The sequence below is a fragment of the Entelurus aequoreus genome, linkage group LG10, assembly GCF_033978785.1.
Source record: "Entelurus aequoreus isolate RoL-2023_Sb linkage group LG10, RoL_Eaeq_v1.1, whole genome shotgun sequence".
NCBI classification, from domain to species: domain Eukaryota; kingdom Metazoa; phylum Chordata; class Actinopteri; order Syngnathiformes; family Syngnathidae; genus Entelurus; species Entelurus aequoreus.
Genome location: NC_084740.1, coordinates 6,794,165 through 6,810,636, shown reverse-complemented (window position 1 = coordinate 6,810,636; position 16,472 = coordinate 6,794,165). Strand labels below are relative to the sequence as shown.

The 16,472-nt window shown below is 40.6% G+C and overlaps 1 protein-coding gene across 6 annotated transcripts in view; it reads right to left on the bottom strand.

Annotated features, from left to right (window-relative positions):
• Positions 1-16,472, bottom strand: part of ncam1b (neural cell adhesion molecule 1b) — a 286,896-nt gene that overhangs the window by 175,921 nt on the left and 94,503 nt on the right. For all 6 annotated transcript variants that reach the window (XM_062059916.1, XM_062059911.1, XM_062059914.1 and 3 more), the window contains exons 2-3: positions 12,671-12,745; positions 9,465-9,674 (exon numbers count right to left, since the gene is read on the bottom strand). In XM_062059916.1, coding sequence (XP_061915900.1) covers positions 9,465-9,674; positions 12,671-12,745 — 285 coding nt within the window. The remainder of the gene's footprint in view (positions 1-9,464; positions 9,675-12,670; positions 12,746-16,472) is intronic.

The window sequence follows — 16,472 nt, the reverse complement described above, 5'->3', positions numbered from 1 at the left end:
TTGCGACGAACGGCATTTGGGCCCCTTGAGTGGCTGCCATCGTCTTACGAATTTGATGATACACCAGAGCAATGCCCAGCCCAATCAGCAGGTGCCCCGCGATCACGGTTCCAAATAGGTAGATGTCTTCCACGTCCTCGATGGAAAGGACTGAGAGGCACATGATTCTCCATTTATCCCAGGAATCTCTCACGTACCCCGCAGCAATGGTTCCATCAGGGCAGCCAGGCTCCCCAGAACCTCTTTTCCTCGTCGAAAAGATTTTGTCAATTGAGTCGAGAGTCCAGCTAATTAATTCCATGTCTGATGTTTAGATTTGAAGGACAGCGCAAAGAAAGAGGCTTCAAAAAAAGTGTAGACAAGACAAAACAAAGATAGCAAGCAGGGAGAAGAAGGGAGCGGAAAAAAATGTGATCGCCCTCACCAGAGGCAAGACAGAAAGATGATTCACTCTATACTCGGTGGTTGTAACCGTGGTAATCTACTATGGTAGCTGCAGCTGCGGCAAATGTAACTGAAGCACTGCTGCTGCTTTACGTCACCTTAAAGAACTTTACTGCGCAGCGTAGACGGGCGGAGAACACACTGGAAGCTAAACCAACAAAACCCAAAGAGGAATCGGGTTTTATCTCATATACTTCATTAATAACAAAATCATCACATTTTGAGAACTTGTTAAGCGCCTATTAAAAACTTACTCTGGGCCGAAAATGGACCGTAGTCCTGTCCCAAACCATAACTATTCAAATGTCTTATTATTCTAATCAAATGACAGCAGTCCTTTCCATCAGATTATTTCCTAGTGTAGGTGATTTGGCCCACTTACGATAAAAATAACAAAACATCGTGTTTTTCATGAGCTCTGTACGAGTATTGTACAGTATGTCTGCATGGGGATCCTGCTTTGGAAATAATATATACATCCAGTCGTGAAATTTCCTCGCTCCTAAGTATTCCAACGTCAACTGTCGGCTTTATTATAAGAAAATGGAAGAGTTTGGGAACAACAGCAACTCAGTCACGAAGTGGTAGGCCACGTAAACTGACAGAGAGGGGTCAGCGGATGCTGAAAGCGTCTAGTGCAAAGAGGGTGCCGACTTTCTGCACAGTCAGTGTCTACAGAGCTCCAAACTTCATGTGACCTTCCAATTAGCCCACCTACAGTACGAATGCTCCAGGATACCAAAACATTTTGGACAATTCCATGCCCCCAACCTTGTGGGAACAGTTTGGAGCGGGCCCCTTCCTCTTCCAACATGACTGTGCACCGGTGCACAAAGCAACGTCCATAAAGACATGGATGAACTTGACTGGCCTGCACAGAGTCCTGACCTGAACCCGATAGAACACATTTGGGATGAATTAGAACGGAGACTGAGAGCCAGGCCTTCTCCACCAACATCAGTGTGTGACCTCACCAATGCGCTTTTGGAAGAATGGTCGGAAATTCCTATAAACACACTCCTTGTGGACAGCCTTCCCAGAAGAGTTGAAGCTTTAATAGCTTAAAAGGTGGATCGGCATCATATTGAACCCTATGGGTTAGGAATGGGATGGCACTTCAAGTTCAAATGTGAGTCAAAGCAGGTGGCCAAATACTTTTGGCAATATAGTGTATAGTTCTCCTTAAAACATTCACAAGTTGCACAATAAGAAATGTGCTGTAGCACAAGCTTGAGATAATGTCTGTAAAATATATCATAATAGTTTTATTAGCATTTCTTTCATCTGGTAACAACATTTCGTGATTAATATCCATAAATGAACATTCTTAATAAATGCCAATAGAATTAGCACACATCTGATCGGGAGTGTGAGTGTACGGTACTTGTTTGTTTTACCATAATAAGGGTTAAAAGCATTTACCTCTTAACTGCAGCAGTTAAGAGGTAACTAGCAGAACAGCAACACTCACACATAACGCGCTGTTAATGACATTGATTGGCTGCGTGGGAGCCGCATCATGGTGTAACAACCCAGCATTTACACTTTGTTTGGTGTTGGAGTTGTCTGACTTTTCGTGTGGCCGTAAACGCATCAGTGGCTGAGTCTAATGAGTGTGCCTGTTGGCGCAAGTGAGAGAGAGAGAGAGCGACTGCTGTTGATACGACCAATGACGTGGTTTATATGGCAGAAAATGATAAGTTTTGCTAAATAGTAATTTGTTGCTATTTTTTTGGGGTTTGGTTACGGCCAACAAACTTAATGGATGGGCCTCCTACCTGCCTTAAAGCGCCTCGACAGACATTGCAATAATTGAATAGTGTTGACTAACATGATTTTATCTGTTGTGGCCGTTTGTTGTCACCTGTCACTTAGAGTTGCATTGCAAAACCATACAGAACAAATTCTTATGTGTATATTTTGTGGAGAGTTTCGATAGAATTGTATGTGTCCACGGCATAGATTTGTTGTGTGCAGAGGACGCATAAGCAGTGTGCAATTGCACAAGGGAAATTACACTTCAACGACTGTCATTGGCTTTGACTGTAGGATTGCTCCTTTGCATCAAAACAGTTGTTTTTCTCACTAGACCATCCTTGCCCAGGCACACCCTCCTGGTTCCATCCATCTATCTTCTTCCGCTTATCTAAGGTCGGGTTGCGGGGGCAGCAGCCTAAGCAGGGAAGCCCAGACTTTCCTCTCACCAGCAACTTCGTCCAGTTCTTCCCGGGGGATCCCGAGGCGTTCCAAGGCCAGCCGGGAGACATAGTCTACCCAATGTGTCCTGAGTCTTCCCCGTGGCCTCCTACCGGTCAGACGTGCCCTAAACACCTCCCTAGGGAGGCGTTCGGGTGGCATCCTGACCAGATGCCCGAACCACCTCATCTGGCTCCTCTCCATGTGGAGGAGCAGCGGCTTTACTTTGAGCTGCTCCCGGATGGCAGAGCTTCTCACCCTATCTCTAAGGGAGAGACCCGCCACCCGGCGGAGGAAACTCATTTCGGCCGCATGTACCCGTGATCTTGTCCTTTCCTTCATAACCCAAAGCTCATGACCATAGGTGAGGATGGGAACGTAGATCGACCGGTAAATTGAGAGCTTTGCCTTCCGGCCCAGCTCCTTCATCACCACAACGGATCAATACAGCGTCCCCATTACTGAAAACGCCGCACCGATCCGCCTGTCGATCTCACCATCCACTCTTCCCTCACTCGTGAACAAGACTCCGAGGTACTTGAACTCCTCCACTTGGGGCAGGGTCTCCTCCCCAACCCAGAGATGGCACTCCACCCTTTTCCGGGCGAGAACCATGGACTCGGACTTGGAGGTGCTGATTCTCATCCCAGTCGCTTCACACTCGGCTGCGAACCGATCCAGTGAGAGCTGAAGATCCTGGCCAGATGAAGCCATCAGGACCACATCATCTGCAAAAAGCAGAGACCTAATCCTGCAGCCACCAAACCAGATCCCCTCAACGCCCTGACTGCGCCTAGAAATTCTGTCCATAAAAGTTATGAACAGAATCGGTGACAAAGGGCAGCCTTGGCGGAGTCCAACGCTCACTGGATACGTGATCGTACAGGGAGTGGACCGCCACAATCAGACAGTCCGATACCCCATACTCTCTGAGCACTCCCCACAGGACTTCCCGAGGGACACGGTCGAATGCCTTCTCCATGTCCACAATGCACATGTAGACTGGTTGGGCAAACTCCCATGCACCCTCAAGGACCCTGCCAAGAGTATAGAGCTGGTCCACAGTTCCACGACCAGGACGAAAACCACACTGTTCCTCCTGAATCTGAGGTTCGACTGTCCGGCGTAACCTCCTCTCCAGTACACCTGAATATACTGTACCCTACCGGGAAGGCTGAGGAGTGTGATCCACGATAGTTGGAACACACCCTCCGGTTCCCCTTTTAAAGAGAGGAACCCTCCTTATTTTGGAGTATAAATATTTGGGGTTTTGGCACCTGCCGCTAGACTAGATCTGACCAATCTAAGTCTAAGACTAGTTCTGACCAATCTAAGTCTAAGACTAGTTCTGACCAATCTAAGTCTAAGACTAGATCTGACCAATCTAAGACTAGGAGCATGAACTGACGAGAGGCGAAACGCCGTCCAAGACTAGAAAAAAAGTTCCTCATTGTTCGCTCCTACAATTACAACGTTGCTACAATTTGGTTATTATACAGGTTACGGAACATAAACTAAGTATTGTTGGCGGTTTTTGAATGCATTTTAAAGTGATTTAGAGGCAGAATGGATTGCTCCCATTAGTGCATTACTAGCAACCTAGAACAATACGATTTTATAAGTTAGAATGCCAATTGCCAAACACCAATATGGTTATGTATGCAGATGACACAACTCTGTACAGTACTGACACTACCTTAAATGACCTAGAAAATCACTTAAATCAGGACCTGGAGAGAGTGTCACGCTGGGTAAATGATAGTAAACTTGTTGTGAATATTGACAAAACAAAAAGCATTCTTTTTGGATCCAGGCATATGCTTGTTGATGACCCTCAGCTTCATATTTCAATGTCAGACATACCTATTGAGCAGGTTAAAAAAGCAAAACTGCTTGGTGTGCTATTAGACAGTCAACTGTCATGGTCCGATCATATTGATGGTATTTTAATGACAATGGGAAGAGGTTGAACCATGGCCAGGAAGTGCTCCACCTTCTTGACATCCTCAACAATGGTCAAGTCTAGAGTCCTTGATTTTCTGTCATCTTCATTACTGTCCCTATAATATGGTCCGCTACGACTAAGTCTGACTTGAACAAACTGCAACTTGTTCAGAACAGAGCGGCTAGACTGGTACTTAAATGTTCTTTGCGCACTAATATTTCATTTATGCATTCACGCCTGTCCTAGTTATCTGTTGAACAAAAGATGCATTGTAGTCTCCTTATGTTCTTGAGAACTATCATGTTAGATCAATCACCAGATTACTTAGTTTTTAAAATAAACTAACACACATATTCATGACACTAGGAATGCCAGCAATGGCTATTTGGCACTTCCTGCTCCCAGGACCAATCCCCTCAAACATACAGTCATGTTTCGATGTTTATCATTCTGGAATGGGTTGCCATCTCACATTAATCTCTCACAAAGTAAATTGTCATTCAAGACAGCTTTGAAGATACACCTATTGCAGCTGCCCACATGACATGAATTTTTAATACTGGTTTAACTAGCTTTTGTATCTTATGTTGTAATTTTCCTTTGTATAATGTTTGGTAATGCATGTATTCTTTGTATTTTTATTTTGTATGCTCCTATATGGACCCCAGGAAGACTAGCAATCGCCTTATTGCAGCTAATGGGGATCCATTCAATAAACAATAAACAATAAGTTAGAATGCCAAAAAAAAGCAAAAAACTTTAGTCTTTTTGTCTCTCATAAGTATTGTGAACGATAGGCACAATTACAGAAAAAGTGCAGTTCCCTTTAAATGAGATATTGTTAAACACATTTTACGACCCAAACTAACAACTTCTTTGTGGGGTTTTCTCCACTTGAAATTAGTTTTCTCAGCTTCAATCTCCCAAGTAATTTAATCAAGTTCCTCCAACTCACTGTTTACTGGAGTGGACTCTACAGTAACGTAACTAACAAGCTTATTGATGGAATTTGCTGGTGGCACTGAGGCAGCACGGCGACCTTAAAACACTCGACTTGGGTCAAATGTTGCACGCCAGCATTGAGCTGTAATCTTATATCATAACGGTCAGTAGATTTAAAAGATGAAACTGCCTTGTAACAGCCAGAGCCTACAGGTGAAAATAGTAATTAGGGTTGGAAAAGGTAGTGTTTTGGTAACTGCAGGGCGTGCCATTGTGGGAGGAGAGAGTCTGACAATGGCAGTTCATGTTAAAGGCCTACTGAAAGCCACTACTAGCGACCACGCAGTCTGATAGTTTATATATCAATGATGAAATTTTAACATTGCAACACATGCCAATACGGCCGGGTTGGATTAGTAAAGTGCAATTTTTAAATTTCCCGCGAAATATCCTGCTGAAAACGTCTCGGTATGATGACGTTTGCGCGTGACGTCACGGTGTAGCGGACATTTTGGGACACCATTGTGGCCAGCTATTAAGTCGTCTGTTTTCATCGCAAAATTCCACATTATTCTGGACATCTGTGTTGGTGAATCTTTTGCAATTTGTTTAATGAACAATGGAGACAGCAAAGAAGAAAGCTGTAGGTGGGAAGCGGTGTATTAGCGGCCGGCTGCCGCAACACAAAAACGTAGCCGGTGTTTCATTGTTTACATTCCCGGAATATGACAGTCAAGCTTTACCATTGGCCTGTGTAGAACTGGGACAACAGAGATTCTTACCAGGAGGACTTTAATTTGGATACGTGCTACCGTGAGTACGCAGCTGCGGCTAACAAACATTTGATCGCTTGCCCGTACGTGCGTGCCGCTATGTGCATGTCACGTACGTAACTTTGGGAAAATATATGTGCTATATGAACTTTGGGGAGGTGAACGGTACTTTGGGCTGTGGGATTGAGTGTGTTGTGCGGATGTTTGATTTGTATTGGCGGGTTATATGGACGGGAGGGGGGAGGTGTTTGTTATGCAGGATTAATTTGTGGCATATTAAATATAAGCCTGGTTGTGTTGTGGCTAATAGAGTATATATATGTCTTGTGTTTATTTACTGTTGAAGTCATTCCCAGCTGAATATCAGGTCCCACCCGCCTCTCACAGCATCTTACCTATCTGAATCGCTTCCACTGCCCTCTAATCCTTCACTTTCACTTTCCTCATCCACAAATCTTTCATCCTCGCTCAAATTAATGGGGAAATCGTCGCTTTCTCGGTCCAAATCGCTCTGGCTGCTGGTGGCCATGATTGTAAACAATGTGCAGATGTGAGGAGCTCCACAACCTGTGACGTCACGCTACTTCCGGTACAGGCAAGGTTTTTTTTATCAGCGACCAAAAGTTGCGAACTTTATCGTCGATGTTCTCTACTAAATCCTTTCAGCAAAAATATGGCAATATCGCGAAATGATCAAGTATGACACATAGAATGGACCTGCTATCCCCGTTTAAATAAGAAAATCTCATTTCAGTAGGCCTTTTAAGAAAACAAAAAAAAAGTTTAAATATTTGAGTTTCTAAGCAGTGAACTATGTAAATAGCAGAGGTGGGTAGTAACACGCTACATTTACTCCGTTACATCTACTTGAGTAACTTTTGGGATAAATTGTACTTGTAAGAGTAGTTTTAATGCAACATACTTTTACTTTTACTTGAGTGTATTTATAGAGAAGAAACGCTACTTTTACTCCGCTACTTTTATCTACATTCAGCTCGCTACTCGCTACTAATTTTTATCGATCTGTTAATGCACGCTTTGTTTGTTTTGGTCTGTCAGACAGACCTTCAAAGTGCCTGCGTTTCACCAAATACAGTCACTGGTGACGTTTCACTCCGTTCCACCAATCAGATGCAGTCACTGGTGACGTTGGACCAATCAAACAGAGCCAGGCAGTCACATGACCTGACTTAAACAAGTTGAAAAACTTATTGGGGTGTTACCATTTAGTGGTCAATTGTACGGAATATGTACTGTACTGTGCAATCTACTAATAAAAGTTTCAATCAATCAATCAAAAGTGTGAAGGAAAAAAGACACTTTTTTTATTTCAACCGTACATCCCGTCAAAAGCCTAAAGACTGACCGCACAGTTCCTGTCTTCACAATAAAAGTGCCGCTCCATCGCGCCTGCCCTTACAAAATAAGAGTCTCCGAAAGCCAGCGCAAAGAAGCTAGCAAGCTACGGAATTTGCCGCCAATGTATTTCTTGTAAAGTGTATAAAAACGAATATGGAAGCTGGACAAATAAGATGCCAAAAACCAACCACTTTCATGTGGTATTAGACAGAAAGGAGGAACTTTTTTTCTCCTCCGTTTGAAAACGTGGACGTTATCAGCACTGCTGTCTGATTCCAATCAATACAAGTCATCAGAATCAGGTAATACACCAACTTAAGTTCTTGTCTTCATGAAAGAAAGGAATCGATGTGTTAAACATGCGTGTATATTTATTAAAACACCTTTAACATGTAAACAAAAACGGCAAAATAAATAAATATAAATTATATACTGTATATATCAATGTATGTATATATATATATATATATACATATATATATATATATATATATATATACAGTATATATATATATATATGTGTGTATATACTGTATATATGTGTATGTATATATATAAGTGTATATATATATATATATATATATATATATATATATATATGTGTGTGTGTGTGTGTATATATATATATATATATATATATATATATATATATATATATATATATATATATATATATATATATATATATATATATATAAAGTTTGGGGTCACATTGAAATGTCCTTATTTTTAATGAAGATAACTTTAAACTAGTCTTAACTTTAAAGAAATACACTCTATACATTGCTAATGTGGTAAATGACAATTCTAGCTGCAAATGTCTGGTTTTTGGTGCAATATCTACATAGGTGTATAGAGGCCCATTTCCAGCAACTATCACTCCAGTGTTCTAATGGTACAATGTGTTTGCTCATTGGCTCAGAAGGCTAATTGATGATTAGAAAACCCTTGTGCAATCATGTTCACACATCTGAAAACAGTTTAGCTACAAAACTGACCTTCCTTTGAGCAGATTGAGTTTCTGGAGCATCACATTTGTGGGGTCAATTAAACGCTCAAAATGGCCAGAAAAAGAGAACTTTCATCTGAAACTCGACAGTCTATTTTTGTTCTTAGAAATGAAGGCTATTCCACAAAATTGTTTGGGTGACCCCAAACTTTTGAACAGTAGTGTGTGTATATATATATATATATATATATATATATATATATATATATATATATATATATATATATATATATATATATATATATATATATATATATATATATATATATATAAATAAATGTTAATCATCAGTTACTCAGTACTTGAGTAGTTTTTTCACAACGTACTTTTTACTACTCAAGTAAATGTTTGGGTGACTACTCCTTACTTTTACTTGAGTAATAAATCTCTAAAGTAACAGTACTCTTACTTGAGTACAATTTCTGGCTACTCTACCCACCTCTGGTAAATAGATTGTTACATCATGTGGCATATGCATGGTTAGACCCGTCCAAGAAATGTAAAACAAGCACTAAAAAAGTTGTATTTGCAGTTTCGTCTGATGGACATCTGCTGATGCACGGTATTCATGGGAAATAAGACATTCATCACAGGAGCCGCAAAACAGACAGGATCATTAAGCAGCCATCTAATGGTCTTCCGACCATCTATCGAACTGATGAAAAATCTATTGTCTAGCGAAAAAGAGAGTAATGTGTTGCCCTGGAGCAGTCAATAAAATACTACATGTTTAATAAACAATGTATTAGTTTTTTTTCTTGACCACTCAGCTTTGTTTGTGTGGAAAAATACTTACGAAATATTTTGACGTTAACGGTTGACTCCCCTTGCTGATCTCCATTGGTGGCGACACACTTGTACGTCCCGGCGTTCTCTGTCCCAGCCCTGTACAGCGTGAGCGTGGAAGACGACTCATCGTTTCGTGTCACTATGACGTCGGGTCTGTTGGCTTCTATCCGGTCCCCGCTCGGTCCGAACCAGTCTATGTGCTTAGCCGCACCGATAACTGAGAGCAGAGTGAAGGGGGGAGAAAAAAAACACTTATCTCTAATGTATGTACAAAGTAGTAAAGCAAAGTCAATCAGTTCCCCCGGACTGAACACTGCTGACGATACATTCTTTTTTATGCATAGAACTCTGTGGTTTATGGGCCTCGCAAACTCACGGCCCACCAGCGATGGCGGTGTGACTCAGCAACAAAGGCTGAATGATATCTACTAGTGATGTCAAACGATACTAAAATCAACCAGATCAATGCCAGGGTTGCTGTGGATTAATTTGGATTATTCACAAATAAAATGATTTGTTATTCTATATTAATCATGTTTAATTTTGCTTGTGCAAAGACATTCAAGCATGAAGAGATATGCACTGTGCAAAGTCTGTTTTTCGAAACAAACACTTATCCGCATTAGTGTGGATCTGTTACTCTTATGTTGTTAATGAATGGATAGTATGAAAAAGGAGTGAAGGAAGCCATCTAGGGCTGCAACAACTAATCGATTAAAATCGATTATTAAAATAGTTGCCGATTAATTTAGTCATCAATTCGTTGGATCTATGCTATGCGCATGCGCAGAGTTTTTTTGTTTTTTTTTAATACATTTTATTTTATTTTATTTATTTTTTAATTTTTTTAATTAACCTTTATTTATGAACTGCAACATGTACAAACAGCTGAGAAACAATAATCAAAATAAGTATGGTGCCAGTATGCTGTTTTTTTTCCAATAAAATACTGGATAGGATAGAAATGTAGTTTGTCTCTTTTATCCGAATATTAATCGATTAATAATCGACAGATTAATCGATTATCAAATTAATCGTTAGTTGCAGCCCTAAAGCCATCTATGTCAAGGTTGAAAAAACATCCCTAAACAGATAATCTCCCACATACAACACTGTCCTTTCAACCATTCCTAAAACACTCTGCAATTTAGCCTCCAACAAATAACAGGAGTTAGATAAGACAATCAGGTCACAGAGGGTGACCAGAATGTAGGGGTGTAACGGTACGTACCTCGGTTTAGAGGTCACGGTTCGGTTCATTTTCGGTACAGTAAGAAAACCACAAAATGTACATTTTTGGGTTATTTATTTACCAAATTTGCAAAATCTTCCACCAAAAATATTTTTCCTAGTGGAATATTTGATGTGAAGTAATGGGAACCTTGGATAGGTCAATAATTCATAATAACATTGATTTTGATTCAATATTATGTTTTGAGCAATGACAGTTTGAAAGAAAAAAAACCAGCTTTGTTTTATTAGTCAACATTGCAACTTTTTCTAAATTACATTTCACCTTTAAGCTTTTTTATTTCACTTTTGTTATGTTTTTGTTTATTTTAATAGTATTTTTAGAATGTGCCGTGGGCCTTTAAAACATTAGCTGTGGGCCGCAAATGGCCTCCGGGGCACACTTTTGACACCCCTGCTATAGATAATAAAAAATTAAATGTGATAAATCTATGGATAAAAAGCAGAGCCTGGCGACGTATGCGCGTTTATCATAACTCTCTCTGTCTCTGCCCCTCCCTCACCAATGCTGCTGCATGCACCATTTGTTTTGTTTTCAACCCCTTCTTAACTCTGAACGTACATAGAAAATACACGCAACCCTAACTCAAAATGCCGGACATTTGAGGCATTTAAGAAACTCCGCCCTGACAGCTCCACAAAAGAGGACATGTCCGGTGAAAAGAGGACGTATGGTCAGTCTATCCTAGCCCGTTAGCTGCTAGCATGCAGTGTGTTGTGCCTCGGTGTGCATTGTTTACACAAAGTGCGTCACGCTACTTAATATGTCCGTGTTGAAACTCATTCGGTACACCTCCGAACCGAACCGGAACCTCCGTACCGAAACGGTTCAATATAAATACACGTACCGTTACACCCCTACCAGAATGGCATTTGTGCCATTTTTTTTACAACTGAATGGAATGCTAACGTGGGTGATTCCGACTATTTTGGACTGGTAGTAGTCGATCCACAGCAATCGTTCTGCCACACAATACCTCAATGCTAACGAGGGCTAGCATGCCGTGTGTTGTGCCTCGGTGTGCATTGTTTACACAAAGTGCGTCACGCTACTTAATATGTCCGTGTTGAAACTCATTCGGTACACCTCCGAACCGAACCGGAACCCCCGTACCGAAACGGTTCAATACAAATACACGTACCGTTACACCCCTACCAGAATGGCATTTGTGCCATTTTTTTTTTTTTACAACTGAATGGAATACTAACGTGGGTGATTCCGACTATTTTGGACTGGTAGTTGTCGATCCACAGCAATTGTTCTGCCACACAATACCTCAATGCTAACGAGGGGAAATTACACTTCAACGACTGCCATTGGCTTTGACAGTAGGATTGCTCGTTCGCGTCAAAACAGTTGTTTTTCTCACTAAAAAAAACGGTCCGAATCGCTCTCGCTGCTGGTGTAAACAATGGGGAAATGTGAGGAGCCCTTCAACCTGTGACGTCACGCTACTTCCGGTACAGGCAAAGCTTTTTTATCAGCGACCAAAACTTTATCGTCGATGTTCTCTACTAAATCCTTTCAGCAAAAATATGGCAATATCGCGAAATGATCAAGTATGACACATAGAATGGATCTGCTATCCCCGTTTAAATAAAAAAAATTCATTTCAGTAGGCCTTAAATGTTGATATTCCTAATAATTAGATAACCTTACAGTACATATGACTATAGAGTAATTGTTGTTGGGGATTACACTGAACATGGTACATAATATACTGTAAAAAAAAAAAGATTTGTCAGAATTATCTCATTCTCATTAAACCAAAATGTTTTTCAGATACAGCCAGTTGATTAAGGTTCACCCTTTGTCTATGCTGATGATGCATGCAGAGAACAATAGCAGTAATTTCACCCTGAACAAGAAGATGGGTAATATTTAAAGTGTCTTGTTTTTAAAAACAAAACAAAAAATGGAAAAGTGTAGTTTATAGTGTCAGAACCACTTGGCACACTTACCTTCACACATGAAGAACTTGGACTCCCCGAGACTAATTTCACCGTGACTGGGTGTGATCTGCACATCCATCGAAACTAGAGAAGGATACAAAACATGCAAAACATTAAATTAAAGATGAAACCTTAGCATATATGCATTGCTTTAACTTTGAAATGTTACATTTTTTGGGAGCCCACAAACAATAAGGACAATAAACCATGCGGCACGTCAAAATCTGAACACCTTTAGGCTTGTACTGTTTGGAAACCGAAAATATTCCCCTCAATAGTTTAAATATTAGAATTTCAGTTTGGTTAGCTTAACATGTCCACAATTGTTCTTTTTTGTGATGTCAACACAGAAGGCTACCACTAATGGCAAAGGGGAAAGTGCGACCATAACCGACTGCAGGTACTGTAGCATTAAATAATAATTTTTCCTGGCTGCTCAGTACAAAATGTTTGAAGTCAACACCAATAAAAAAACATGAAGAGCTGAATGTGCACTACCGTTTCAGCTGTGTTTAGTCTTAATTTTAAGATATTTAACAAGGGTTTTATGATGGTGATATTTGGATGATTTCCGTTCTTTGCTATGGGAAATGTTTGTGTGCAGATTAATCAAGTTAATCAAGTCATGTTACCATGAATTGATTAACGTGGACCCCGACTTAAACAAGTTGAAAAACTTATTGGGGTGTTACCATTTAGTGGTCAATTGTACGGAATATGTACTGTACTATGCAATCTACTAATAAAAGTTTCAATCAATCAATCAGTTTAAGATACAATTGACTGATGCTCAAGAATTTAAATACTTCAGGCAGCCAATGCATATTAAAAAAAAAAAAAAAATCAAACTTGGTTATGGAAGCCTGGTTTCCCAGTGATGTTTGCCTCTTTGAACGCGTTATTGTCTTTAAAACGGCAATCCAAGACATCTTTGTTACCAAAAAAAAGAACCCTGTACTTTATAGCCAAGGTTTTGTGCCTTCTCAAAAGAAATCCCATCCAATTATGATGCTTGGAAATGTATGCAAGAGATGTAAGGTGCTCATTGGTAAACGCCTACACTACATCAATGTGCAGATGGAAAAAGACTGATTTCTATGTCTCAGGGAGAGGTCTGGTTTGAACCCTTTGGCGCTTAATTAGAACAAAGATTCACTTGTTTCCCAAGGGGAGCAGTTAGGGTTTCTCGCGGTTGAAATGTAACTAAATGGGCCCAAAATCCGGCTCTATATCGTTGAATGTCAGGGCAAGAGCGAGGGGAGTTACAAAGGGCAGGAAGTTGTAAAGAATAGAGAAACTAAAACAGCGAATCAACTGGGAAAGTAATGTGGATTGATGCTTAAAGGCCTACTGAAAGCCACTACTATCGACCACGCAGTCTGATAGTTAATATATCAATGATGAAATCTTAACATTGCAACACATGCCAATATGGCCGGGTTAACTTATAAAGTGCTATTTTAAATTTCCCGCTAAACTTCCGGTTGAAAACGTCTATGTATGATGACGTATGCGTGTGATGTCAATGGTTGAAACTGAAGTATTCGGACACATAGTATCCAATACAAAAAGCTCTGTTTTCATCGCAAAATTCCAAAGTATTCTGGACATCTGTGTTGGTGAATCTTTTGCAATTTGTTTAATGAACAATGAAGACTGCAAAGAAGAAAGTTGTAGGTGGGATCGGTGTATTAGCGGCTGGCTGCAGCAACACAACCAGGAGGACTTTGAGATGGATAGCAGACGCGCTATCCGATGCTAGCCGCCGACCGCATCTATGATCGGGTGAAGTCCTTCGTCGCTCCGTCGATCGCTGGAACGCAGGTGAGCACGGGTGTTGATGAGCAGATGAGGGCTGGCGTAGGTGGAGCGCTAATGTTTTTATCATAGCTCTGACGAGGTCCCGTAGCTAAGTTAGCTTCAATGGCGTCGTTAGCAACAGCATTGTTAAGCTTCGCCAGGCTGGAAAGCATTGACCGTGTATTTACATGTCCATGGTTTAATAGTATTGTTGATTTTCTGTCTATCCTTCCAGTCAGGGGTTTATTTCTTTTGTTTCTATCTGCATTTAAGCCAGATGCTATCACGTTAGCTCTGTGAGGTCCCGTAGCTAAGTTAGCTTCAATGGCGTCGTTAGCAACAGCATTGTTAAGCTTCGCCAGGCTGGAAAGCATTAACCGTGTAGTTACATGTCCATGGTTTAATAGTATTGTTGATTTTCTGTCTATCCTTCCAGTCAGGGGTTTATTTATTTTGGTTCTATCTGCATTTAGGCCCGATGCTATCACGTTAGCTCTGTAGCTAAAGAGCTTCGCCGATGTATTGTCGTGGAGATACAAGTCACTGTGAATGTCCATTTCGCGTTCTCGACTCTCATTTTCAAGAGGATATAGTATCCGAGGTGGTTTGAAATACAAATCCGTGGTCCACAATAGAAAAAGGAGAAAGTGTGGAATCCAATGAACCCTTGTACCTAAGTTACGGTCAGAGCGAAAAAAGATACGTCCTGCACTGCACTCTAGTCCTTCACTCTCACGTTCCTCATCCACAAATCTTTCATCCTCGCTAAAATTAATGGGGTAATCGTCGCTTTCTCGGTCCGAATTGCTCTCGCTGCATTGTAAACAATGGGGAAATGTGAGGAGTCCTTCCTCCTGTGACGTCACGCTACTTCCGGTACAGGCAAAGCTTTTTTATCAGCGACCAAAACTTTATCGTCGATGTTCTCTACTAAATCCTTTCAGCAAAAATATGGCAATATCGCGAAATGATCAAGTATGACACATAGAATGGATCTGCTATCCCCGTTTAAATTAAAAAAAATTCATTTCAGTAGGCCTTTAAAATGTAGTGTTTTTTAACAGACCAATACAACTTTGTTATCACAGATATAAAGCCCAATCCTCCCAATAATCCGGGCTTCATTTAAGTGTCAAAGCTGGCAAATGTAAATAAATTGCACACTACTCTTGTTCATCAAAAACATGAGCCTGTGTCAAGGGAAATAATCTTCAATTAGGGATGACTACTGTTTAGTCACCTTTGATGTGGAAACTTTTCAATCTGACATTGGACTGACTGACTGTCAATGGAATGTCAGTTCCTACTGAGCACAAACATTCTGATTACTAATCACCACGTCTTGTCATCCACATCATTCATATGTAGAATATCACACCTGGAGGTTTGGAACCTCTCTAGATTACCTGTTTATCCTTCAATTGCACTCCCTTAGAGCCGGAGCAGATCTATGGCTCCCCACTTGACGTAGTTATGAACAAGACAGTAATTGCTCTTGCACCAAACATTCCCGAGTCATATATTTAGGAGGCTAAAGAGCCACAGAAGCTTCAGTCTTGTTAAAGGGCACAGACTCATTCAAGGCGAAAGGCGACTAAACGACACCGAGCAACTGCCTGTCCTAGAAATGTAATCTGAATGTGAATCCCCTAGAGACTAATCAATCTGAAACCCAAGCCTGTGAGCAGACATCACATAAATGGTTAAGGAGCGTGCCCTGAGGATGTGAGCAGCGCAAATTAAAATGTCAAAATGGTACTTTGGAACATATTTACTTTGCTTCTTATACTGTAGGAAGTATTCCCATTCCCATTGTTCATAGTTGATAAAATTACAATTCCAAAAGTTGATGATGGTGTTTAATATGACCTGATGTGACTAACCTAAAGCATTATTTATAACAGAATCTAGTAGCTTAATTTTGCAAACACCATACCCACGGTTTATATATTTTTAAGAAGCTTCAAGTCTGAGGAATGTCAGTATGTATTTTGGTCGTAGAACAAAATGA